At 41.2% G+C, this 25,997-nt stretch overlaps 1 protein-coding gene across 1 annotated transcript; it reads right to left on the bottom strand.

The window, feature by feature from the left end:
* Positions 1 to 25,415, bottom strand: LOC134793925 (27 kDa glycoprotein-like). The gene is made up of 6 exons (XM_063765640.1): positions 25,279 to 25,415; positions 24,796 to 24,899; positions 2,000 to 2,112; positions 903 to 1,057; positions 489 to 622; positions 1 to 327 (listed from the first exon to the last, which is right to left on the bottom strand). Exons 1-6 carry the CDS (start codon positions 25,316 to 25,318, stop codon positions 1 to 3), a joined length of 873 nt encoding a protein of 290 aa, XP_063621710.1. The 5' UTR covers positions 25,319 to 25,415.
* Between the last annotated feature and the right edge of the window lie 582 nt (positions 25,416 to 25,997).

Here is a 25,997-nt window from a genome sequence, read left to right on the forward strand (position 1 = left end):
TTAAGAAAAGCCAAAAATTCTGGGTTTTAATTTATATTTTGGAGCCACACCGGATGTGTCAGACGTGCACGACTGCGACTGCACGTCTTCTTCGTCTGTGTGCAGCGACCTTAAGGTTAGTACAATATAATAATATGCCCGTACATTTAGTATAGGGCTAAACTTTTTAAGTTCTTCGTAAAATTCATAACCCCACTTACATTCTTCGCAGTTCAAATCGATAGAATTAAGTAGTTGCTGCAAAAGTTTATCGAGATTGGGTTTCCCGCAGCTTTTCACTGCAGCAAAATCACATTCGTTTTCTTTCTTCTCTAGTTTGCATTTCTCCTGTAAATAAATACGAAAAAAATATAACTGGCATTGTAAGAGATAGGCAATAGCATAGAATAGATGAATTAAACTTAGACTGTGCTGCATTGAGGAAGCTACCAGTGCCCTACTTATTTTAGATCTAGGTACGTAGAATAGCGTATAAAAAGCACACTCACCTTTTCAGGAACTGCCGGCCCACTTCCATATACACCAATGAGCCGAGTGATCTCGGTTGTCTTGTTATTTTTGCAGGATGCGAAGTCTGATCGCTTCTGTTCCAGACACCCGGAACCACCTTCCTTAATGAACGCTGTAATATACGTGAAGAATGTAGGTTAATCTTTAACCGACACAAACAAGAGGAGAATTTCATGTCAAGCACGAACCCCGGGGGGGGGGGGGGGGCGAGTCCATGGAAGGACCTGAAGTGTTCTCAAACTTTATTCGTTATTAGTAAGTATTGACTTCCGAACAGTTTATGGTCCCTAGCAAAAAAAAAATTTTGTCGAGTGGTCCCTTACTCATAAAGTGGTTCTTACACTGAAATAATGTGAGGCGAGGTGAACTTTTATCGTTAAACTCATACTTACAGTTTGTGTTAGCTCCATCGTTAAGGCAGAAGAAGTCGATCATTTTGTCAAAATCTTTTTGTGCAGTGCGTAACCCACTAGCCGTGAAGCACGTCGTCAAATGTCTAAAAAGTGGTCGGGCGCAGGCCTTCACCTGTGCTGATCTGTCGCAGTACCTACAGATATAGAAATTCATGTAAGCCCGTTAAATTTCTCAATATTTATCACTACACCTTATAAAACAAAGTCCCCCGCCCCCCGCCGAGTCTGTCTGTTTGTGTATGTATGTTCGCGATAAACCTGAAAACGATTGAACGGATTTTCATGGGGATTTTCACCTACCAATGGAGTGATTCTTGAGGAAGGTTTAGGCGTATACCTCATTTGTTAAGGTTGTGTGTAGCCCGTGCAAAGCCGGGGCGGGTCACTAGTATATGTATATAAATACTTTTAAATTAATGCATTAGACATATTTGGCACTTTATGTATTGACTGGATTCCAGTAGCCTACAATCATCAATTTCATCATCTTCCAGTGTGGTCCCATCAGCTTTCTTACTTCAGCCCATGGGAGCCTGGGGTTCGCTCCACAACTAATCCTAAAATTTGGCGTAGGCTATAGTTTTTACGGAAGCGACTGCCATCTGACCTTACAAACCAGAAGGGAAACTAGGCCTTATTGGGATTAGTCCGTTTTAACTATTCACGATGTTTTGATTGGTAAATATCAAATACTATTTAGTATAGGGTCATGTTGACAATTCAGTACAAATCTGTTCGCGATTTTGGGGTTGGTCCCATAGTAAAAGTTGCTCAGTATAATCCCAAAACATCCCTTGCAACGGGAATGCAGTTATTTTTTAGCCAACCTGTGTATTGATGTGTTTACCTACCGTATAATTTCTCGCATAAAATAATATTTTGGTTCAAAAACTGAAATTTTAAAGTCTCCCATGTATTTGAAAGCCACTCCGTTCTACGGATAACCATTCGAGGTTATTTTTTTATCAGGAGTTTGGTCGTCTGAAACTCCGGCATTTTTATGTATAGGTAAATATACATATAGGGTGGATGAAGTAAGATACCTTATTTCAACGTTTTATAAAACAATTACTTACGCTTTAACCATTTTGGCCTGGTTATCGAAGAACTTCGCTAGTCTAACCTCATTCATGAAATTCTCATCAGAATACACGTTTGTCAGACAGTCCTTGAATGAATACTTGGTAGCCTGGAAAATTAAAATAATATTACTAACTAGCCGTGCCCGCGGCTCCGCCCGCGTGGAATTCGGTCTGTGTCAGTAAGCGGCTAATTTCTAATCCTAATTTCTCTCCCTCTCCCCTGGAGGCGGAACTTGACGTAAAGTTGACAGATAGATATGCTAGAGGACTGCAGTCCAGATAAAATATTTTACAATTAGGTACCACTAAATAAAACTACACTCCAAAATCAATAGTTTTTTACAAGCTTTTATTTACTTTCACCTGGGGCCGATTGCATAACAAACTACAACTAATATTACAAGCGGAACTCCTTTTCTAATTTCACTTATTAAATAAGGAGTTCCGCTTGTAATATTAGTTGTAGTTTGTTATGCAATCGGCCCCTGACCGTTGTCTGTAATCAAATCTTGCAAGTTAAATTTGATCCACTTCCCGGTTTCCAATTAAGCTGAAATTTTGCATACATACGTAAGTCGGGTGACAATGCAATATTATGGTGTCATTGAGCTGATATGATGATGGAGACCGGAGGTGCCCATAGGAACTATGTGATAAAACAACGAAACCTAATTGTGCTTGGAGTTTTTAGAATTGTCTCGATGAGCATTAGTTGCCTGTGGAAAGAAAAGTACAGTCAGCGATAAAAGCTTGTACGAAAAATAAAATTTTTGCCAAAAACTTATTTCGCCCTTATTCAAATTTTACACGTGATTTAAACGACACCGACAGAGTAGTAGATGTATATCGGACGATACAGTAAGGTATACGCGCGCGAGCGAAAGCGAAGCGGCCTGCCTGGCTAGAGCGCCACTCACCGTGGTCTTCTTCAGACTCCTGAGGAAGACCACGTGCCCCTTGTAACCTCAATGCGTTGCGAGACTTTCGCGAATGATTGGATTTTTTTCTGGAAGGCATGGTAATGCGTATTAAATGCGAGTCCCAAATCGCTTGACTCCGCAAACGACCAGTGCCGGATTAAGATATTTTGATGCCCTAAGCATTTCTAGACCATGGTGCCCACTCTCCGATTACATTGGATTTTTTTGGTAAGTTGAGTGACGTTCATTGCCGCATTACAGCTGAGAATGGAAATTAGTCATATCATTTTATCACGAAAATTGACAGTGCTGCAGCAGTAACGTTGCAACAGAGTAATGCTGCTGCAGTCGCCACCCGAATGTCACCTTTATCACATCTTAGAATGTTATTGTAAACGCGAGCGAAGCGAGCGCGAATGTTTTTCGATATAAAACGCAATTTGATAGAAAGTTGTATATTTTTACTTTTAGTATGGAAATCAGTCACATCATTTTATCACGAATATTGACAGTGCTACAGCAGTAACGTTGCAACAGAGTAATGCTGCTGCAATCGCTATATCTTAGAAAGTGTTTGAAAACGCGAGCGAAGCGAGCGCGAAATTTTTTCGATATATAAACGCAATTTGATAGACAGTTGTACATTTTTTCTGTTAGTATGGAAATCAGTCACATAATTTTATCACGAAAATTGACAGTGCTGCAGCAGTAACGGTGCAACAGAGTAATGCTGCTGCAGTCGCCATATCTTAGAAATGTATTGAAAAAGCGGGCCCGGCGAGCGCGAAAATTTTTCGATATAAAAACGCAATTTGATAGACAGTTGTACGTTTCTACTTTTAGTATGGAAATCAGTCACATCATTTTATCACGAAAATTGACAGTGCTGCAGCAGTAACGTTGCAACAGAGTAATTCTGCTGCAGTCGCCATATCTTAGAAAGTTATTGAAAAAGCGAGCGAAGCGAGCGCGAAAATGTTTCGATATAAAAACGCAATTTGATAGACAGTTGTACGTTTTTACTTTTAGTATGGAAATCAGTCACATCATTTTATCACGAAAATTTACAGTGCTCCAGCAGTAACGTTGTAACAGAGTAATGCTACTGCAGTCGCCACCCGAATGTCACCTTTATCATATCTTAGAATGTTACTGAAAACGCGAGCGAAGCGAGAGCGAAAATTTTGCGATATAAAAAATGCAGTTTGACCTAGAAAGTTATTGAAAACGCGAGCGAAGCGAGTGCAAAATTTTTTCGATATACAGGGTGGAAAGGCACGACGATCCTTTCCGGAAATGGGAGATAGTTTAGCCTAAGCTCTATATTTTCTCCATAGAAACTATGTTAATATGGGCAACCGTTTCTAAATTATGACCTTTTAAACATCCACGCAAAAAACTACTTTGTTCTAACCCTAACAGGTGACAGGGTCAATGAACTTACTTGTAAACAATCAGTATTCGACAGGAAATTATGCTAATTTGTTGCCATCTAACCATTTTTAGGTCTGCTTACAGCACGGTAAGAATCATTGCAGGATTTTCGCTTTCTTAGTGGTTCCACTTGTTCAATACTTGAATGAAATAGTTATGTTATTCCTTAATATTAATAGTACTAACCACAACATTGTTTACAACGACAGTTCAAATGGTGACATTGACAACCACTCAAAAGTACGCAATCGTCTTATAAATATCTCTGGTTTCCTTGACTGATAAAAAGGTTTTAGTTTCTTAACACGTTTCACAAAATTATTTTCGAATAATTGGAAACTATTTAAAATAATAAAAAATTACATGTAGGTTGTGTTAGTTGCACCAAATGAACTTGCAAAAATGAAATACTAAGAATAAATCAAGAATAAATACTTCTTCAATACCAAACTAACAAACCTTCTTGCGTGGTAGGAAATAGACAAGACGTCTGATGTTTGAAATTAAATTTTCATTGAACTATACTTATTGAATGTCATATTCTTCAAATAAAAATGTTAGATGCTCGTGGCTATTTAAATTTGTGGGGCTGTGTAAAAGATATGGTGTACCAAACCAAACGGAATGTGAAACTGCGGACGAAATGAGACAAAGGCTAATTGGTGCTTTCTGCGGAGGATAAATGACGAAGAGCATACACTATATCGCATGTGCATCGACATACTCGGGTACGGGCTGCGGCGGCGTTGTAATACACGGAGGTACATTTGAACACCGTATGTGAAAAGAAGATAGTATTAAATATTGGAAAAAAGTAATTATCTAAGAAAGTAATAAAATTGTTTGTAATATTTTTGCATGCATTTGATTTATTTGACATTTATGCGTCATTCATACATCATTGCGATACTGTCAACGATCGGAAAAAAGTGTAAAGTCCCGAGCTTTCCCGACGGAGATCCTTAATCTAGCCGTCATGTGCACATGCTATAGGGTTATCACCACAGTTAAAAAGTAGTATTTTTGCAATTTTTATTTTTTACTTAATTAACGATTCTTACCATTACCAATAGTCTCTGTATCACTTAAACGACCTAATACTTCCGGGAAGGATCGTCGTGCCTTTCCACCCTGTATAAACGCAATTTGATAGACAGTTGTACATTTTTACTTTTAGTATGGAAATCAGTCACATAATTTTATCACGAAAATTGACAGTGCTGCAGCAGTAACGTTGCAACAGAGTAATGCTGCTGCAGTCGCCACCTGAATGTCACCTTTATCATATCTTGGAAAGTGATTGAAAACGCGAGCGAAGCGAGCGCGAAAATTTTTCGATATATAAAACGCAATTTGATAGACAGTTGTACATTTTTACTTTTAGTCCCAACCAGGCGCGAATCCAGGATTTCATACAGAGAAGGGATGGGACAGTTTTCTATCAGCCTAGCTTCGCATAGGGTTCGACATTTAAGGGTCTCAGCGAGGTTGTTTTCATACAGTATGTATGTAATCACGACCCTTCTACTGCTCGCTCTTTGGCTTCACTCGAAAGCGCTCCTTGATAGGATGCTTTTAGTTTTCGGCTTTCACGGGGCCCCTTATAACACTGTAACACGGCTGTTTTGAAAGGGGGCAAAATAATAAATGAAAAGCTCCGGCTTCTGGAAAATGGAAACAGCCATGTTAACAAAATAAAATTAAATCCAAAATTAAATTAAATAGACTAAACGGAAACCTTGCTGCAGGAAAGCTAGGAGGAGAAACAATTAAACAAATTTATATCTAACAAACTTTATTAATCTAATCATTTACTGTTAAATGCTCAGTGGTAAAGCTGGGTCGCTTCACAGGTTCTAGTTATAAGGGATTACACCCATTAATTAAAAACTAAAAACTAAATTTCGAAATACCTAAGTTTTATGCACCAGAACTTTCAAAACTTCAAACTGAATAAAATTAAAACATAATTAACCATTTTAAATTTGTAGTTGGTGGCGAATGCCACTCAAAAGTTATGCAACAGACCAACCTCAAAAACTGCTGCTGGAACTGCAGCAGCGGGGAGCGAATTCGCCTTTCCCCGGGAAGCTGGCCGCTAACCTGGTTGGAGCCGGCCGCTGCAGATGGCGTGGTACAGATCCCACAGCCTCATATTACAACTTCTAAACATCTTCAAATGAATTCCAAAAGAAATCGAAAGCTCTTCCAAAAAAATTCACAAGCTCTTCCAAAAAATTCACAAGCTCTTCAAAAAAGTTCACAAGCTCTTCAAAAAAGTTCACAAGCTCCCGGCTCCTGTAAACCGAGAAATGGATACATTAGCCCCACGTTGGGCGCCATTGTAACACGGCTGTTTTGAAAGGGGGTAAAATAATAAATGAAAAGCTCCGGCTTCTGGAAAATGGAAACAGCCATATTAACAAAATAAAATTAAATCAAAATTAAATTAAATAGACTAAACGGAAACCTTGCTGCAGGAAAGCTAGGAGGAGAAACAATTAAACAAATTTATATCTAACAAACTTTATTAATCTAATCATTTACTGTTAAATGCTCAGTGGTAAAGCTGGGTCGCTTCACAGGTTCTAGTTATAAGGGATTACACCCATTAATTAAAAACTAAAAACTAAATTTCGAAATACCTAAGTTTTATGCACCAGAACTTTCAAAACTTCAAACTGAATAAAATTAAATCATAATTAACCATTTTAAATTTGTAGTTGGTGGCGAATGCCACTCAAAAGTTATGCAACAGACCAACCTCAAAAACTGCTGCTGGAACTGCAGCAGCGGGGAGCGAATTCGCCTTTCCCCGGGAAGCTGGCCGCTAACCTGGTTGGAGCCGGCCGCTGCAGATGGCGTGGTACAGATCCCACAGCCTCATATTACAACTTCTAAACATCTTCAAATGAATTCCAAAAGAAATCGAAAGCTCTTCCAAAAAAATTCACAAGCTCTTCCAAAAAATTCACAAGCTCTTCAAAAAAGTTCACAAGCTCTTCAAAAAAGTTCACAAGCTCCCGGCTCCTGTAAACCGAGAAATGGATACATTAGCCGACGCCTTAATGGCCGCTAAAGAAAATATGAAACAATTGGAAATTTAGCTCACCGCACTGGAAGCTGTTAGGACTTCTGGCGGAGCACTCCCAACCCTCGAGCAGGAGTCAACTCTGTAAAGAACCAAAAACCTGGTTAAGGACGAACCCACAACGTTTCGCGCCATTGTGGAGTTGATCACACCTAAATTCCATTTGTACTTACTCAGTGGAGCACACCGAAGGACTCGAGCTGATTGTAACACGGCTGTTTTGAAAGGGGGTAAAATAATAAATGAAAAGCTCCGGCTTCTGGAAAATGGAAACAGCCATGTTAACAAAATAAAATTAAATCAAAATTAAATTAAATAGACTAAACGGAAACCTTGCTGCAGGAAAGCTAGGAGGAGAAACAATTAAACAAATTTATATCTAACAAACTTTATTAATCTAATCATTTACTGTTAAATGCTCAGTCGGTAGAGCATGAGACTCTTAATCTCAGGGTCGTTATATTCATAGATAAAACTATTTAAAATTTTGCACAAAATTCAATAGAAATGTAGGCAAATGCCCAAATTATGGTATGCAATACCTAAAACATCTTTGCAATGTAACAAAATACTCTACAAAAGGTGAGTTAAACAAAATGATTTTCTGGTGCATAAAAATAAGTCTAGGCTTTTCCTCCAGCAAGTAATTATTTAGAAACATGAAAATCCTTGGGCGCCATCCGGAGCGGCCGGCTCCAACCAGGTTAGCGGCCAGCTTCCCGGGGAAAGGCGAATTCGCTCCCCACTGCTGCAGTTCCAGCAGCAGTTTTTGAGGTTGGTCTGTTGCATAACTTTTGAGTGGCATTCGCCACCAACTACAAATTTAAAATGGTTAATTATGATTTAATTTTATTCAGTTTGAAGTTTTGAAAGTTTTGGTGCATAAAACTTAGGTATTTCGAAATTTAGTTTTTAGTTTTTAATTAATGGGTGTAATCCCTTATAACTAGAACCTGTGAAGCGACCCAGCTTTACCACTGAGCATTTAACAGTAAATGATTACATTAATAAAGTTTGTTAGATATAAATTTGTTTAATTGTTTCTCCTCCTAGCTTTCCTGCAGCAAGGTTTCCGTTTAGTCTATTTAATTTAATTTTGATTTAATTTTATTTTGTTAACATGGCTGTTTCCATTTTCCAGAAGCCGGAGCTTTTCATTTATTATTTTACCCCCTTTCAAAACAGCCGTGTTACAGTGTTATAAGGGGCCCCGTGAAAGCCGAAAACTAAAAGCATCCTATCAAGGAGCGCTTTCGAGTGAAGCCAAAGAGCGAGCAGTAGAAGGGTCGTGATTACATACATAGATTCGATTTCAAGCCACTCTTTTGCAGTTCGGCGTTAGGTCTTATGCGAGGCCTTCTGCCTTACGGCAAAGTTGATCTTCTGCCTTAATTACACTTGGGCGTGGATCCAAATCCAAGCTTTCCTCTTTCGCAGCTGGGCCTTCTGCCTTGCTCACACTTCGCCAATTCAATTCACTTGGTCAATTCCAAGCTCTGCTTTCTTGCATCTTTTCACCTCTCTTGCATCAAACAACCTCGCTGTGACCCTTAAATATCGAGCCCTATGCGAAGCTAGGCTGATAAAAAACTGTCCCATCCCTTCTCTGTATGAAATCCTGGGTTCGCGCCTGGTTGGGATTAAAAGTAAAAATGTACAACTGTCTATCAAATTTTGTTTTTTATATCGAAAAATTTTCGCGCTCGCTTTGCTCGCGTTTTCAATAACTTTCTAAGGTATGATAAAGGTGACATTCGGGTGGCGACTGCAGCAGCATTACTCTGTTGCAACGTTACTGCGGCAGCACTGTCAATTTTCGTGATAAAATGATGTGACTGATTTCCATACTAAAAGTAAAAATGTACAACTGTCTATCAAATTGCGTTTTTATATCGAAAAATTTTCGCGCTCGCTTCGCTCGCGTTTTCGATAACATTCTAAGATATCAATCAATCAATCAATCAATCAATTTATTTAATTCAGACCATGTCCATAGTGTTAGTATACATTCCCTTAATATTATGTTAGTACTTAAACCTATACAAAATTATAACAAAATTAATAAATTATAACAACTTATATACTAAGCCTCTGGAGCCCATATGTACATCGTCCCAGTGTTTCCAGAAGGCGCAAGCAGGTGACTCTCAAGCCACTGTTATATGGCGACTACAGCAGCATTAGGTACTCTGTTGCAACGTTACTGCTGCGGCACTGTCAATTTTCGTGATAAAATGATGTGACTGATTTCCATTCTCAGCTGTAATGCGGCAATGAACGTCACTCAATTTACCAAAAAAATTCAATGTAATTTTGATGACCCTAGGAAGAGGGGGTACCATGGTCTAGAAATGCTTAGGGCATCAAAATATCTTAATCCGGCACTGGTCGTTTGCGGAGTCAAACGATTTGGGACTCGCATTTTATACGCATTTCCATGCCTTCCCGAAAAAAATCGAATCATTCGCGAAAGTCTCGCAACGCATTGAGGTTACAAGGGGCACGTGGTCTTCCTCAGGAGTCTGAAGAAGACCACGGTGAGTGGCGCTCTAGCCAGGCAGGCCGCTTCGCTTTCGCTCGCGCGCGTATACCTTACTGTATCGTCCGATATACATCTACTACTCTGTCGGTGTCGTTTAAATCACGTGTAAAATTTGAATAAGGGCGAAAAAAACTATTGATTTTGGAGTGTACTTTTATTTAGTGGTACCTAACTGTAAAATATTTTATCTGGACTACAGTCCTCTAGCATATCCATCTGTCAACTTTACTTCAAGTTCCGCCTCCAGGGGAGAGGGAGAGAAATTGGGATTAGAAATTAGCCGCTTACTGACACGCCACCGAATTCCACGCGGGCGGAGCCGCGGGCACAGCTAGTCCATAATATTACTATTATATTTACAGGTACTATGAAATGCTACATACAATAAGCTGCCCCAAAAGCCAGAGCGGCTGAGTGTGCGTAACAACACTCACGCATCCCGTGCGATCGTATCCTTGCTTGCTTTATATCCCATATTATACTAAAATCATTAAATGTCAGTTAATCCAAAGAAAATAATGTGCTCACTTCATAGTCAGTATTTAACTAATTTGATACGGGCCAGAAGTTAATTCGTCTAAGGACAACCGAAAAAATTGTCACCATTATACTTAAGGGGCCCACAGATTACCAGTTCGCCGGACGATATATATCAGCCTGTCAGTTGTTCAGAGCTGTCAAATTTTGGGTTTAGCTGACAGGCTGACATCGTCCGGCGAACTGGTAATCAGTGGGCCCCTTTAAAAGTCACGGTTTAAAAAAAATTTTTGTGATACCTCCCTCCTCCAATGTGTGTTTTCTAGTTTTTGTCGGCATGATTGATTTATACATCCGTGCGAAATTGCAGAGTTCTAGCAAAGCAAAGCCGCGGGCGGACAGACGGACAGACAGACGGACATGGCGAAACTATAAAGGTTCCTAAAGCCTTAGAACTATTTAACGGATTTGCATGCGGTTTTCACGTATGGGGAAGGTTTAAGTGTATAATTGTTAAGGCCCGTGCGAAGCCGGGGCGGGTCGCTTGTTTTAGTATATGGCATGGGCAAAGTGGGATAGTTGTGTTGTAAATTGGCCAATAGAACTGTGTAGCGCTAGCTAGCTCGGGGTTCGGATGACTAGGCTATTTAAAAGTGAAAACGACACCGATAACTGAATAAAAGTGTATTATATTGAAAGTAATTGCACTGGTAACGTACATATGGGAAACTTATTAGAAATTAAGCACTAAATACTGTAGTGATTTACAAATTATCATTAGACACATATTAATCGTATCGCGTCGGTTGCCGGACTGCGCGGGAGCGGCGAGAACGTATCTGTATACGGTCGGTCACGCGCAGTGCGTCATGATTCGGAGCCGTGATTGGCTCATGCGGTGCAGCAGGTAAGTCGTCCAATCCGCGAGTTTCGTTCGGCCGGGCCGACGTTTGAGGTTGGCGCGTTATACACTCCCCCTCCAAGTTCCCAGAACGACCCGTTGGGGACTTGGTAACACTAACATCTCGCGCTAAGTTACGAGGGCGACCACGTAGTCGCCGTGGTTGGACAGGCACCGAAGGAATACCTTGACCTGGTGTGAATGGTGTCAAATCAGAACTATGGTATTTACCCAGGTCGGTATTGGTTTGTACGTCAGCTATAACATAAGAAGTTGGACTAATTATTTTACTAATGCGATAGGGACCATCCCGTTTTGGCATGAATTTCTTTGTTAAACCTTTAGAAGCGTTACTAAGCAAATGAGTGTCTACCAGAACTAGGTCATTAACGCAAAACAAAGGTGACTGCCGTCGGTGCTGGTCAGCGTCGCTTTTCTTCTGGTCCTGCTGGCGTACAGCTTTCTCCTTTATAACATCCCAGTTTTCGAGAAACTTCTTCAAGTAAGGAGTTATTTGCGGCAGAAAGTTTTCTTTTGACAGAATAGCCTTTAAATCGCGTTGAGCGTCAAAAGGAGTCCTCATCTCTCGAGCGAACATCATGTGAGCTGGACTGCATCCAGTGGTGGCACAAAGAGCACTATTCATCGAGAACCTGATCGCTGGCAGGAACTTGGGCCACGCACGATGATTGTTCTTCACTAAAATAGATAGTTGAATCTTGAGGTCTCTATTCTTGCGTTCTGCAGGGTTGGCCTCAGGATGATAGAGTGGTATTAAATTCTGCTTGATTCCCAGCAAGAACATGGTCTGCTGCATCACAGCTGAGACAAACTGAACTCCATTGTCAGAAATGACTCTTCTTGGGAATCCATACCGTAGGAAATACTGCTCGATAAGGGCTGGAGCGCAGACTTCTGCTGTGGCGTCCTTGAGGGCTATCAGCTCCACCCAGCGTGTAGCCGTGTCCTCGATGAGCAGCACCCATTTCTCTTCATTATCTCCTTCAGGTAGAGGGCCAAAGAGGTCTATAGCAAGCACCTCTCCTCTTTGATTAAGCACTGGGGTCTGTAGTAGTCCCATAGGCTTCTGGTTACTTATCTTGTAACGTTGGCATTCTTCACATAGTTTTAAATATTCCGTGATGTATTTGCGCATTCCTGTAAAGTAATACTTTTGACAGATGCGTGCGAGAGTCCTTTCTACGCCCTGATGACCAGCTGTTGGGGCGTCGTGGTACTCTTTTAAGACGGCCTCCTTCATAGAGTTAGGTACTACCAGCTGAGCTTCCTCCGACTCAGAGTTGGGATTGTAATAGTAGAGTATCCCTTGGGCCATGACATATCCTCTCTCTAGCCATCTGGTCGAGTTAATAGGTTCAGAGTCTTCCAGGTCTTGAATAATCTTGGCGACTTCTGGATCTTCGAGCTGTGCAGTACGTAGTTCCGTCGGGTTAACTTGTGGAATATCAATAATAATAGAGCAGACTCCACATTCTTCTTTGGAGTTTTCATCGCAGACAGGTCGACTCAATGTGTCTGCTATGACATTGGCTTTTCCAGGTGTGTATTCATATTTGATGTCAAAACCTTGCAGTTTAAGTGCCCACCGGATAAGGCGACCACTTGGTGACTTGTGAGTCAACAGCCATTTCAACGGCTGATGATCCGTCTTCACTAAAACTGTATGACCATCAATATAGGGCCAGTACTTCTCAACCGCCCAGATCACAGCCAAACACTCCCTCTCAGTTGTGCTGTAACGGCGTTCTGCTGGAGTGAGCAGCCTGCTGGCATACTCAATGGGACGCTCATCATGTCCTTCGCCTTGCATAAGACAAGCTCCAAGAGCATAGTTGCTCGAGTCAGTCCGCAGAATAAATTGTTTGCTGTAATCCGCTTGCACCAGGATTGGAGCAAAGTTAATCTGGTTTTGAGGTCCGTAAAAGCCTGTTGTTGCTCGTCTTGCCATTTCCATGGTTCATTTTTCTTTGTAAGCTTGGTAAGCGGCTGAGCTACCGCTAAGAAATTTGGAACAAACTTTCTGAACCAAGCGCAGGTTTGGAGAAATGTCCGGAGATGCTTGAGATTAGTTGGCTCCTTCATGGCTAATATAGCTTCAACTTTCCCATTATCTGGCTTTATACCGTCAGGGGTGATGAGGTGTCCAAGGTACTTGACCTCTTTGCAGGCAAAAACACATTTCTCTCGGTTTGCTCTTAAGCCAAACTGACGTAGTCGGTCGAACACAAGTTGCAGGTCTTGCAGGTGTTTCTCGAAACTGTCAGATATAACCAGGAGATCGTCCAGGTAAGCTAGAACTGTAGTATTTTGCAAGCTGGCACCGGATTTAAATTTATCCATCAACCGCTGGAAGGTTGCAGGTGCATTCTTTAAACCGAATGGCATTCGTACGAAACGGTAGGTACCGAATGGTGTGATCACTGAAGTCTTATCCCGATCAGCTGGATTCACACTTACTTGCCAGTATCCGGATCTCAGATCTATGGTACTTATGTAGCAATGTCTTCCGGTCGACTGCAGCAGCTCATCAATTAAGGGTAAGGGATAGTTATCTGTCTTTGTGACGCTATTCAGCTTTCTATAATCAGCACAGAATCTGACAGTATTATTCTTCTTAGGGACAAGAACTGCCGGCGAGGTCCATGCAGATTCACATTCCTCTATTATCCCTTCCCGGAGCATCTTCTCAATCTCCGCTTTCATTATTTCTTTCTTTGCAGGTGTGAGCCGGTATGGAGGTACAGATATAGGTGCATGGTCTCCTGTGTCGATATGATGTTCAACAATTGGTGTGGGCGCTCCCCCTAGACTGAAGACTGCACTATTCCTCTCTAACACTTCGGCTAATTTCATCTTTTCACCTTCGCTGAGCATTGATCCTTCTTCAGCATGAAGTATATTGCTTGCAGCAATTGACAATTGCGTTGGCATGTCAGATTCATACTGTATGGGATATCTCTCACCACCTGGGAAACACCAAGTATGGTTATCAAAGTCCAGGTCGAGCCTAGATGCTTTTAGAAAATCGATTCCCAGTAAAGTTTCATTTTCTTCAGCTTCAGGTAAGATCAGGAACTCTTGAGGTATTACTCTATCCTTCACTTTGACATCTAAGGTAATTTTGAGCACATTTCTAATTTGAGTTATACCATCGGCTAATGTCACTCTCATTAGCTTCTCGCAGAACTGTTGCTGTCTCTCAAGTAACAGTGAGTAGAGCTTCCGACTTGCCAAGCTTCTCTTTGCGCCTGTATCCACTAAGGCAATACCTTGCATGTCCAGGATTCCAATCCCTAAAATTGGCCGCTGACGCCTTTTTGTGTATTCCTCATATGTGTCAAATAAATCCAACACGGGGTCCTCAGAGTCATTCTGGTCCATTAGGGCTCCAGGTGTAGGCTCCTTGGAGTCCTCATCCTTCTGGTTTGTCCCTGAAAAGTCCACAGCTGAAAATAAAATTCCCTCACAAGGCGTGGTTGAGTTACTGGAATTATCTATACTGTGACCCGAAGATGACATACTGTAGTTAGTTATATTGTGACCATTCTTGTTATCAGCTGATCCTAAATCAGCTGTAGTCAACCTAGATTTGGCGTCAATGACCTGATCTGGCAGCACAGGAATGTTACTAATATTATTTGACACGGTGCAAAATGACATTTCCTCACTATGGGAACTATTTACTTGCTTATCACTGTTATCAATAAAGGACTTTGCAAAAAGTGTGCACGATTGTTGAACGACTATGGGGTCGTCCTGGGAGCTGTCGGCGGCGCGGGGCATCACCGGCTTTGCTACTAAACCGTCACCAAAGAAACTTGCAGGAAGTGCATGTCGAAAATCAGTGGGAGACAAAAAGATCTCGTCAAGCTTATCATTTTGAACTTTAGGTATAGAGTTAAGAGTACTACTCACCGGGGAGAGCTTCTTAGTCTGCTTACCAGTGTCCTTTAACCCTGGATTGGACGAATCCATGCTGCAGTTGACAGTACAGAAAGTAGCATTACATTTTTCGCAATTTGCACGTATAACACCTACTTGACCACAACCATAACAACGTAAGACATTAACATCTGATGTGTTATTATTATTATCGTTAGACGTGTTAGGTTACGTTATTTTTAACGTTAATATTTATCAATTTTACCAATTATTTATTTTCAATAGTCGTATTTAGTTAATGATTTATGGTTTACACTAGTAACATTTATGGTTTATTTCTGGCAACATCGCTATAACGTGATTGGTTGATGTCTTGGCGGGCGAATAATATCGTTCAACGATTGGTTGACGTCATCGATATCACGCGATGTCGTCCACCAATCGCGAGGCTCTATTTTCCCGCCATATTGGCAACGGTTCTTGGCCGGGAGTTGATCAAACCGGGCATTCTGTTTGGAGCGTTCGTGGAAATAGGTAGCTTATTCGGAGTGACGTGCTCACGGCTGTGGGTAGCCTAGGTTGCCTAGGCTTGCTAGCTAGCTAAGTTAATTAATTGATGTGTAAACGAATGTTGAGTTTAAGTGTCTAGAGTAATAAAGTAAATGGATGTTGAGTTTAAGCGTCTAGAGTATTAAACAAGTGAATGTAATCAAGTAGTTTGAATAAACATTCCTAATCTAACCGTTTGGAGTTTTCCTTTGTTCCGGTGCCTAGTAGTTGGTCGTTCATATTTCAGAAGTGACAAGAACAGTTAAAACGTAAGTACACGCCCCAATAGTAAGCTATTTTTGTGCGAAGTGATTTCAAGTGAACGTTATTTATTTATTTAAAAGTTAACGATAAAGTTTAAGTATTACCTAGTGATGTTAGTTTAAAATCTCAACCGTGGTTATTGCTATAATATACCGTTAACAGTTTAAATTTAACAAACGATTTCCTTGTTAATGCTATTTAGTGTTCATATCATTTTACGATAGAAAGTGGGTAGTATTTTCGTTCGATTACTTATTTTATCGATTGAAATTAAGCCTAGTGATACTATACCTTATTTATATAGCTGAAGTTACAGTAGTTAATACATCAATCGGGTTCGAATCCCGGACAACAATGGAACAGATTAAATTGTAATCCAGTGAACGTTAACGCCTTTCTATATTTAATAGCATTGTTGGAGCAAAGAACTTGTGTAACGTAATGATATTTCAAGTAAGTCGTGTTGTGATTTATTTATATGAACCGTTATTGCTTTGATCATTCGTTTCCTTGATTAATGGGATCTTTTACCTTAAACTTAGTAGTTTGCTTCCTTATGTCTAGCTATAAGATTCTAAAATCCTCTGACGTGAGATTTCAGACTATGTTAGAGCCGCCAGACCGACGAAGGCTCGTGACTCCGAGACGAAGAGATGCACACTCGAACGCGAGCCGGAGCCGTAGTCGCCTGCAAAGCCGAAGCAACAGTCGACACCGGCCGGATCGGGACGTGGATCTGGGACGCGAGCGACTACGGATGCTGGAGGAAGAAGTACGGCGTGAGCGCAACCGCGTACGTGCTGCCGAAGACCTACGTGAATCATCGCGGCGCGCCAGCTCACCTCAAGCGGCCAGCCGTCATCGAAGCATCCCCGTGTCAGCGAGGGGCCAGGATGAGGAGCGTCGAGCTGAGCGCGGATCACGACAGCCTGACACCGAAGAACGGATTAACAGGTCACGTAGCCCTTCCTTTTCAAATAATTATTTACTCGATATATTTAAAAATCTGCGAGACGGTCTAGCATCGTTGCCCGTGAACCAAGGCGCACCCCAACCATTACAGAAAATCGATCATAAGAATATATTGCCAAATTTTGATCCTTCATCAAAAAATCAGAGGATGGATATATGGTTGAAGAAGGTGAACGAGTGCGCCTCGGTGTACGGGTGGGATGAAAGAACAACTACGCATTTTGCTATGCAGAAACTTCAAGGTTTGGCCAAAACATGGTATGAGAGTCTGAATAGTATTTTGTTTACATGGGCCGAGTGGCAAGATAAGTTGTTGAGTGTTTTCCCATGTGAACAAAACTATGGCCAGACCTTGGAGGATATGATTAGGAGGAAGAGTAGGTACAATGAGTCCATAGAGGTGTACTATTATGAGAAGTTGAGTCTGGTGAATCGATGCGAGATAGTAGATGCCCGCGCAGCTGAGTGCATAATACATGGTATTACGGACAAGACACTTAAATCCGGGGCTTTGGCACTACGTTGTACCCATCCCGACCAGCTCTTACAATATTTGATCAGTAATAGGGATTATATAATCAAACCAACCAATCTGATCGATCGAATGTTAGGAATAGGAATTTCGATACGTCATAAGTCATAAGTTATTTATTTGCGAAAGATAGGGTATACATAGGATGTTACATCAGTCAGTTAAAACACAGCAAATCCTAAATCTGATAGATAGCAATAGATCAACCAACGGTACAGGGTGTTACAACTGCAAAGAAAGGGGTCATAGTTTCCTGCACTGCCCTAAGCCGCTGCTTAAATGTGCGCGATGTAATCAAATCGGCCACACTGTGGAGAAATGTTTCTCTAAGTCAGATGACAAAGTGCAAGCAAATACTAACGGTACAGTGCAGAAAACTATGCGAATTAAGGACAGCGTAGACATGGTGGACTCTCCAGGCTCTAAATATTATAAAGATATCAAAGTCGACAGTGCTGAGTTGAGGGCGTTCATAGATTTCGGAAGTGACGCTACGCTCATAAGGGAAACAACTGCTAGTAGATTAGGTCTGTCACATAATATTCCTCAGATCTTGAAGGGATTTGGTAATGGTTTAGTCCAATCGCTAGGGAATCTAAGTCTCGATATGAACGTCGATGGGGTAGAAGCTAAGGTACCTTTCAAGGTTGTGAGTGATCATTGGCTAGAGGTCCCTGTTCTTGTGGGACAGTCGTTCACAGAACAGGCGCATGTATTGGTATGTAAGAGTTGTAATAAATTGCAATTCTTTGATGTAGGGAAGGAACTGCCTACTTCAGAGTTTGTTGATAATAGCGATGCCTTGTTGATGTCTTACCCAGCTAGGACAATTGAAATTTATGGAACTGCTTCTGTCATGGTACAAGCTAAGCCGGCTTTCAACGGCGAGGTTCTTTTGAAAAATTGTGTAGCAGGAAAGCCGAACGAGCAGTATTTCATTAGCGGCGGGTTTCATCGAGCGGTAAATGGACACATTAATGTACTTGTCGTGTCATGTTCAGAATCATGTCGCATCCCGGCTAAGCTTATCTTCTGTCGTGCAGAAATTGTCAACGTTGTGAAGCGGGTAGTGGATGTTCCGCAGGGTGAGACTCATATTCGGCAGGCGCTAGATGAAAGTCAGATGAACGTGGGCAGAGGTGTACCAGCTGACGTAAGACGGAACCTGAAGGAGCTGTTGGCGAAATATCAGCATTGTTTTGCTACTTCCTTGAGAGACCTAGGCTGTACAGGCATCACTGAAATGAGTATAGAACTTAATAGTCAGCGTCCAGTCGTTTATCGTCCATACAGGTTGTCACACCACGAACGGGAGAAAGTGCGGTCGATGATTGGAGATATGTTAGACGCCTGTGTGATTCGAGAATCGACTTCAGATTACGCGAGTCCTATTCTACTTGTGCGTAAAAAGGATGGTTCCTCAAGGTTGTGCGTTGACTACCGTATGTTTAATTCAGTAACCATTAAAGAGCGGTACCCAATGCCCATTATTGAGTCAATCTTGTTTCATAATTCTTGATCTCGCTTCTGGCTATTACCAGGTGCCGATCTCTGAGCAGAGCAAACATCTGACGTCATTCGTTACGCCGGACGGCCAATACGAATTCAATCGTATGCCGTTCGGCCTAGCGAATGCTCCGGCAGTTTTTCAACGAATGATAAACACGATACTTGGTCCGGCGCGATTTAGTAAGGCGACCGCGTACATTGATGATGTACTCATTTTTGGAAAGGACTTTGCTCAGTGTCTAGAACGCCTTGAAGAGGTGCTGCAAATGTTTGAACAGGCGAATCTGACATTGAATCTGTCGAAATACGAGTTTTTGTGTGAGGTTGATTATCTTGGCTACGAAATTAGCGCTAGTGGTATCCGGCCCGGTGAAAAGAAGATTTTGACCGTAGTCAATTTCCCTCGTCCCCAGAATGTGAGACTGTTCCTAGGCCTAGCCAGTTACTTTCGCAAATTTATAGAGAATTTTGCTCAAATTTCGTCCCCTCTTAGCAAGCTATTGAAAAAGGACTCCGTCTGGCAGTGGGGTGACGAACAGGAACGAGCATTTGAGTCTAAAGTCGATTTTGGTTAATAGGCTGGTTCTTGCTATTTACGATCCTTCTGCAACGAACGCAAGGTAATGAGAACTTTCACCCAGTGGCATTTTAGTCGGCAAACTTCTCCCGAGGAGAAAAACTTCCACTCTTACGAGTTGGAAACACTAGCGGTAGTGTGTTTCCTTCGTTAGTTTATAGTCTATTTACTTGGGAAGGAATTTAATATTATAACCGACTGCAGTGCATTGCGATCCACATTTTCAAAGCGTGATCTGATACCAAGAATAGCACGCTGGTAGCTAACCCTTCAGGAATTTGATTGTACTGTCGAGTATAGGGCTGGAGTAAAAATGAGTCACGTTGACGCGTTATCTCGAAATCCGGTTGAGCCGTCAGAATGTCTCGAGGATCAGTTTCCGGTGGTAATGGGTATTCGTAGCGAAGATTGGCTTCACACGCTGCAGTTAGGCGATTCTGAGTGGAGCAGAATAATTGACATTCTGAAAAGTGATCTAGACGAAAAGGGATTAGAATATATCAAACAGAATTTTGTCCTTAAAGATAATCGCTTGTTTCGCTATTTGGACGGGGATAAGGACAAGATCAGGTGGGCGGTACCGAAGGGCGCAAGGTGGCAGGTGTGTAAACTCAATCACGACGAAATTGGACATTTTGGGATTGAGAAGACCTTAGAACGAATCAAAAGTAACTATTGGTTCCCCAAAATGTCCAGGTTCATCAATAAATACGTGGGTGCCTGTATTGAATATGCGTATACAAAGAACAATTTAGGCGCTCCCGAAGGGTTACTGCACCCTATTGCAAAGGTAGAGATCCCCTTTCACACCCTTCATGTGGATCACCTTGGACCCATTGTAAAGTCGTTAAGGGGTTTTACTCATTTGTTGGTGGTTGTTGATAGTTTTACCAAGTTCTGTTTTCTCAGACCTGTCAGAAACACAAATGCCCAAAATGCGATTAAGGTTCTAAAAGACATTTTTAGCATATTTAGAAACCCTGACCGGCTCGTTAGTGACAGAGGTAGTTGTTTTACCTCGCACACGTTCAAACGGTTTTGCTTAGATAAAGGAATAAAACATGTTTTAAATGCGGTCGCTAGCCCCAGGTCTAATGGCCAAGTTGAGCGGTATAACCGCACAGTTTTAGACTATCTCAAGGCACTAAGCGTTAAACGTGGCGAGAAAAGTTGGGATACGCATTTGGGACGCATTCAATGGGGTCTGAATAACACCCTTCAGAAAACTATAGGTAGAAAGCCGTCGGAAGTGATGTTCGGAACTCTTATGAATAGCGAAATTAACCCCATGCTCAATGACGTCGTTTTCGATAGCCGTGAAAATGATGATTTGTGTGAAATACGTGACAGTGTTAAGGCTAGGATAGATCAGGAGCAGGCTAAACAAAGAGTTATGATTTGGGAAGGACACCTTCACGTATATATAAAGAGGGAGATATCGTTAAAATAACAAAAACTTGTTTCAATAATAACGGACAGAGCAAGAAATTAATGCCTTCTTTTATAGGGCCATACCGTGTGAGTAAGGTCTTAGGCAATGACCGCTATGTTGTAGCTCCAATACCTGGATTAGTCGATACAGAAAATAGGCGGTCAACGACCGTAGCTGCTGACCGCATGAAGCCGTGGATACACGTGACCGCTCTAGAAGTTAATGAAAAAGAGCCTAATGATGATCTTGAGAGCGATGATGGAAACGATTCGAGTTAGAACATGGATATTATTATGGATATCATATTTGTTAGGATATTTTATCCAGATTGATTTGCTACAGAATGTTTTTTCGTTGTTTCAGATCAAGTACGCGAGAATCGATCGGTTCGCGGCTTGGTGCAATAAGTGTCGAATAAAGTCCTTCGACTGCCATTACGAGCATTAATCGATCGGCTCGGACGGGCGTCGATAGGCATCCTGAAAGGCATCGATCGTTCAGGAGGTTAGGGAACCCTGATTAATCGATCGTTCAGGGGATATAGGTATTCTGATTAATCGATCGTTCAGAATACTCGTTTGATGTAAATAATGTATTTCACGACATAATCGATCGGTCGTGACTTCATTTTGATGTTCCCATGGCCCAATCAATCGATCGTTTGGGTTCACTAGATTCGATATTCAATCGATTGTTCATAGAATTTGTTATTTAAATTAAAATCTTATACTTATTCCGATAATCCGTAAACGCACTGCCTCCCTCATGCGCCGAGTACGTGACAGTTCCAACAGTCTGCTTCAGCTCGTTCCTGGAGATACTGCTGGTACACTCTGGAGGCACTGGAATGACCTGCATATGGGATCCAGAGGCATAGTGTATAATTTAATGTAAATATGTATGTAGATTTTAATTTAATTTTAATGTAATTTTTGTTGACATGTTTTTAAGTTTATTTTTAACTTTAATTTTTATATGATAATATTTTAATCTTAATAATTTTAATTTTAATATTTTGTATGGGTATATTTTTTTTGCCTGAAATAAATTTGATTGATTGATTGATTGATTGATTACTTGGATTATGTATGTAGCTTATAGTTTATTTTGGTACATGATAGCTTCGTAAATTTTGCAGTTTATGATTAAATTTAATTTGGGTTAACTATAATGTTAACTAGACTAGTGTTAAAATTTACTAATAAAATAACTATTATTATTTTACATGTTGTATGTTTAATATTACTTGATAGATCAATGTCTGCATTTGCATTGTAATGTAAAAGTTATAAATGAATAATTAAAATGTTAAGCATAATTAAGGCTAATTTGTTGAATAAATTTGTTTTAAATAGTCAAGATAGCAGATTGTTAGGTTGCTTAGGTTACCACCTGGTGTCGTGTGCGGGACGCACACGATGTCAGGACAGCCGATTGTTAGGTTACGTTATTTTTAACGTTAATATTTATCAATTTTACCAATTATTTATTTTCAATAGTCGTATTTAGTTAATGATTTATGGTTTACACTAGTAACATTTATGGTTTATTTCTGGCAACATCGCTATAACGTGATTGGTTGATGTCTTGGCGGGCGAATAATATCGTTCAACGATTGGTTGACGTCATCGATATCACGCGATGTCGTCCACCAATCGCGAGGCTCTATTTTCCCGCCATATTGGCAACGGTTCTTGGCCGGGAGTTGATCAAACCGGGCATTCTGTTTGGAGCGTTCGTGGAAATAGGTAGCTTATTCGGAGTGACGTGCTCACGGCTGTGGGTAGCCTAGGTTGCCTAGGCTTGCTAGCTAGCTAAGTTAATTAATTGATGTGTAAACGAATGTTGAGTTTAAGTGTCTAGAGTAATAAAGTAAATGGATGTTGAGTTTAAGCGTCTAGAGTATTAAACAAGTGAATGTAATCAAGTAGTTTGAATAAACATTCCTAATCTAACCGTTTGGAGTTTTCCTTTGTTCCGGTGCCTAGTAGTTGGTCGTTCATAGACGTACCACTAGAGTCTTTAATTAGTTTTCTACATTCTTCTTTTACGTGGCCGTAACGTTTACAATACCCGCACTTCTTACTATACGACTTAGATTTCGCGGCGGACGCGGATGCTGTATTGTTATCACTGTTATCATCTAAACGACGCGGCGGAGGCGCGCGGGCCTCGCGGGACGGCGGCGCGGCGCTCGCGCTCGCGGCAGCGCGCGGCGGCTTTGACACGGCGACGGGACGACTCGGCGAAGCGTAGCTCACGTTCTTGGAAGCGGCGGCGACCTTTGTATCGTTCGTACTCTCGTTCAACGATTCTTCGACAGCGCGCGCCTTTTGTAACAATATCTTAAACGTTGCGCACTCTTCCCTCTTAACACGTTTACGTATACGTTTGTTTAACAGTCTGTTTCCGAACGTGATTATTTATTAATGTTAGCGTATTCGAACGGGTCCCTCCGTTCGTCCCGATTTTGTGATTATCTATATTATTATTATTGTCTGTTGTGAGCCATTAAGCCTAATAAAACTCATCACTTATAAATATATTTTATTATAAACATGGTGTAGAAGTGGTAAATAAAAATGGAAGCAGAATATCCAATTGTACCTTCTCAGCCAACTCGCTACGCGGCAATTTTGCCAACAGCGCTCTGCACTTTGCGACGAAAATATGAGTATTTTCGTCGCCTTGAGGTGTAGCAAATAAGTCGCGGTAAATGCGTGGCGGAGCTCGATTGTCGCCGTAGGTATGGCGCAAGCTGTCCAATACTTCGGCCCATGAAGTTGTCTCCGGTTTTATGCCCTGCCACCAATCTGCGGCTGAATGCGTTAATAGCATAGATAACCCTCGAATGGCGTTATCGTCCGAGATGTTTGCACAATCTTTGTAGGCTTCAATGGCGTCAATAAAACCTTCGATGGACTCTTCTGCATTTCCAGCGAATCGAGCTTTGCAGCGAGAGAAATTTCCTCCTTCTACAGGAAACGGTGTCGATGTAGTAGACGACGACGGGTGCCTAGAGGTTGTGATGACGCTTTCCAGCAGTTCCCTGAAGGCGTTGGTTTGCGACCGTTGCAACGAATCCACAAGCGTCGCGACGTCATCTCTCGTGAAAGAACCTTCTCGAGCGGGCTCGAGGTCATCTCGAGTCGGCGTCGACACACGTCGATTTCTCCTTGATTTAGGCGGCATTTTAGTACACTATATTGTTTATTTTAATGAATCCACTTTTTCACTATAGCCTCACACTTGGGCAGCCATTTTGTAGCGCCAGCTAGCTCGGGGTTCGGGTGACTAGGCTATTTAAAAGTGAAAACGACACCGATAACTGAATAAAAGTGTATTATATTGAAAGTAATTGCACTGGTAACGTACATATGGGAAACTTATTAGAAATTAAGCACTAAATACTGTAGTGATTTACAAATTATCATTAGACACATGTTAATCGTATCGCGTCGGTTGCCGGACTGCGCGGGAGCGGCGAGAACGTATCTGTATACGGTCGGTCACGCGCAGTGCGTCATGATTCGGAGCCGTGATTGGCTCATGCGGTGCAGCAGGTAAGTAGTCCAATCCGCGAGTTTCGTTCGGCCGGGCCGACGTTTGAGGTTGGCGCGTTATAACTGTCATTTTACTACATATTTGGGATATAAAAACGGAGCTTATAGTTTGGCTGCGGCTTACTATCACTGATGTTTGCGCTGCAAGGCTACTTTCGTCGCAAAAGTCAGTCGTAAGGAGCGCATTAAACCACATCTCCTCCTCGGGTACTGTGCGCCCCAGAACTCCTGTTAAAATAAAAATAACAAATTGCAATATTTATAAACGATTGTATTATTAAATAAGGTCATATAAGGTAAATTAATAAAAAGTCGCATGTCTTACTTTATTAAATGTTATGCCTAGTTTTGAAGTAATTAAAATATTATCATTCAAAATACTTACTTATGATAAGTTACATCACGGCAAGTTGAAATAAATTTTAAAACGCTCTCCTACCCAAACATTTTAAAAAGTATAACTAAGTAATTCATGCTCTGTGCTTACCCATTTTACAACACTTTTAGTTTCTAATGTAATACTTGAAAAAAAAAACAGAGAAAGGTAATACACGGTTCTTGATGTTTTGTAGACCTTATTTAAATGAAATTGATTGATTGAACTTACCAACTGCCAATACGGCGGCGAGGGCGAGTTTCACCAACATATCGACACACAAAATTAAATAATCTTTTAAAAATATATTTCAGTATACACCAGTACACAAGTTTACAAGTATACACCAATAATAAGAAACAACTGAAATGGAATCACCAGTTGACAGCTTATATATGTAGAAGACTTACTATGCGTAATTTGACCTGCAGGGCAAGTGCTGCGATATCGTTTACCTACCGTCTTTGTTGACTGACTGCAGTGAAGCAAAAACATTAGGGTTATGTGTTCACTCAGTATATACGTACCTTCCTACCTATGTATATAAATACACCTAACCCCTAACCCTTATGTTCCCATTGTTCCCACATAAACGCTTGAAGCGATTTTAATGTCGCGTTACATACTGCCGCAGTATTGCTTTTGCAGTCTGAATCCTAACGTCACTTATATGCCAGATGCGCCATCCGAACTTGACAGACTGATCAACGTCACCCGGCGCGCCGCGGCGATTTACTATGAAACTTTCCATACAATAAAATTTAGCGAACTCTTTAACGATGACAAACAATTTGGCGCAACGGACCCTAAGACTGTTTCCCGTTAACGTCTATAGAATATATTCGTATTTCCCTTCGAAGGCTACCTACTGAAAAATACACCCTGTATGTCATACATAAAAGCGGCCGTATGCCGTACAGATACCTAGTTGATTGCTGGTATCCATAGTT

Source organism: Cydia splendana, chromosome 9 (assembly GCF_910591565.1).
Source record: "Cydia splendana chromosome 9, ilCydSple1.2, whole genome shotgun sequence".
Lineage (NCBI taxonomy): Eukaryota > Metazoa > Arthropoda > Insecta > Lepidoptera > Tortricidae > Cydia > Cydia splendana.

Excerpts from the sequence above, each read along its gene's own strand:
- LOC134793925 (XM_063765640.1), bottom strand. The coding sequence starts at position 25,318 with ATGTTGGTGAAACTCGCCCTCGCCGCCGTATTGGCAGTTG. Across the intron at positions 1,058-1,999 it reads CAGGCCAAAATGGTTAAAGC|GTACTGCGACAGATCAGCAC; the intron begins GTAAGTAATTGT and ends CTATATCTGTAG. Across the intron at positions 623-902 it reads CGATGGAGCTAACACAAACT|CGTTCATTAAGGAAGGTGGT; the intron begins GTAAGTATGAGT and ends CGTATATTACAG.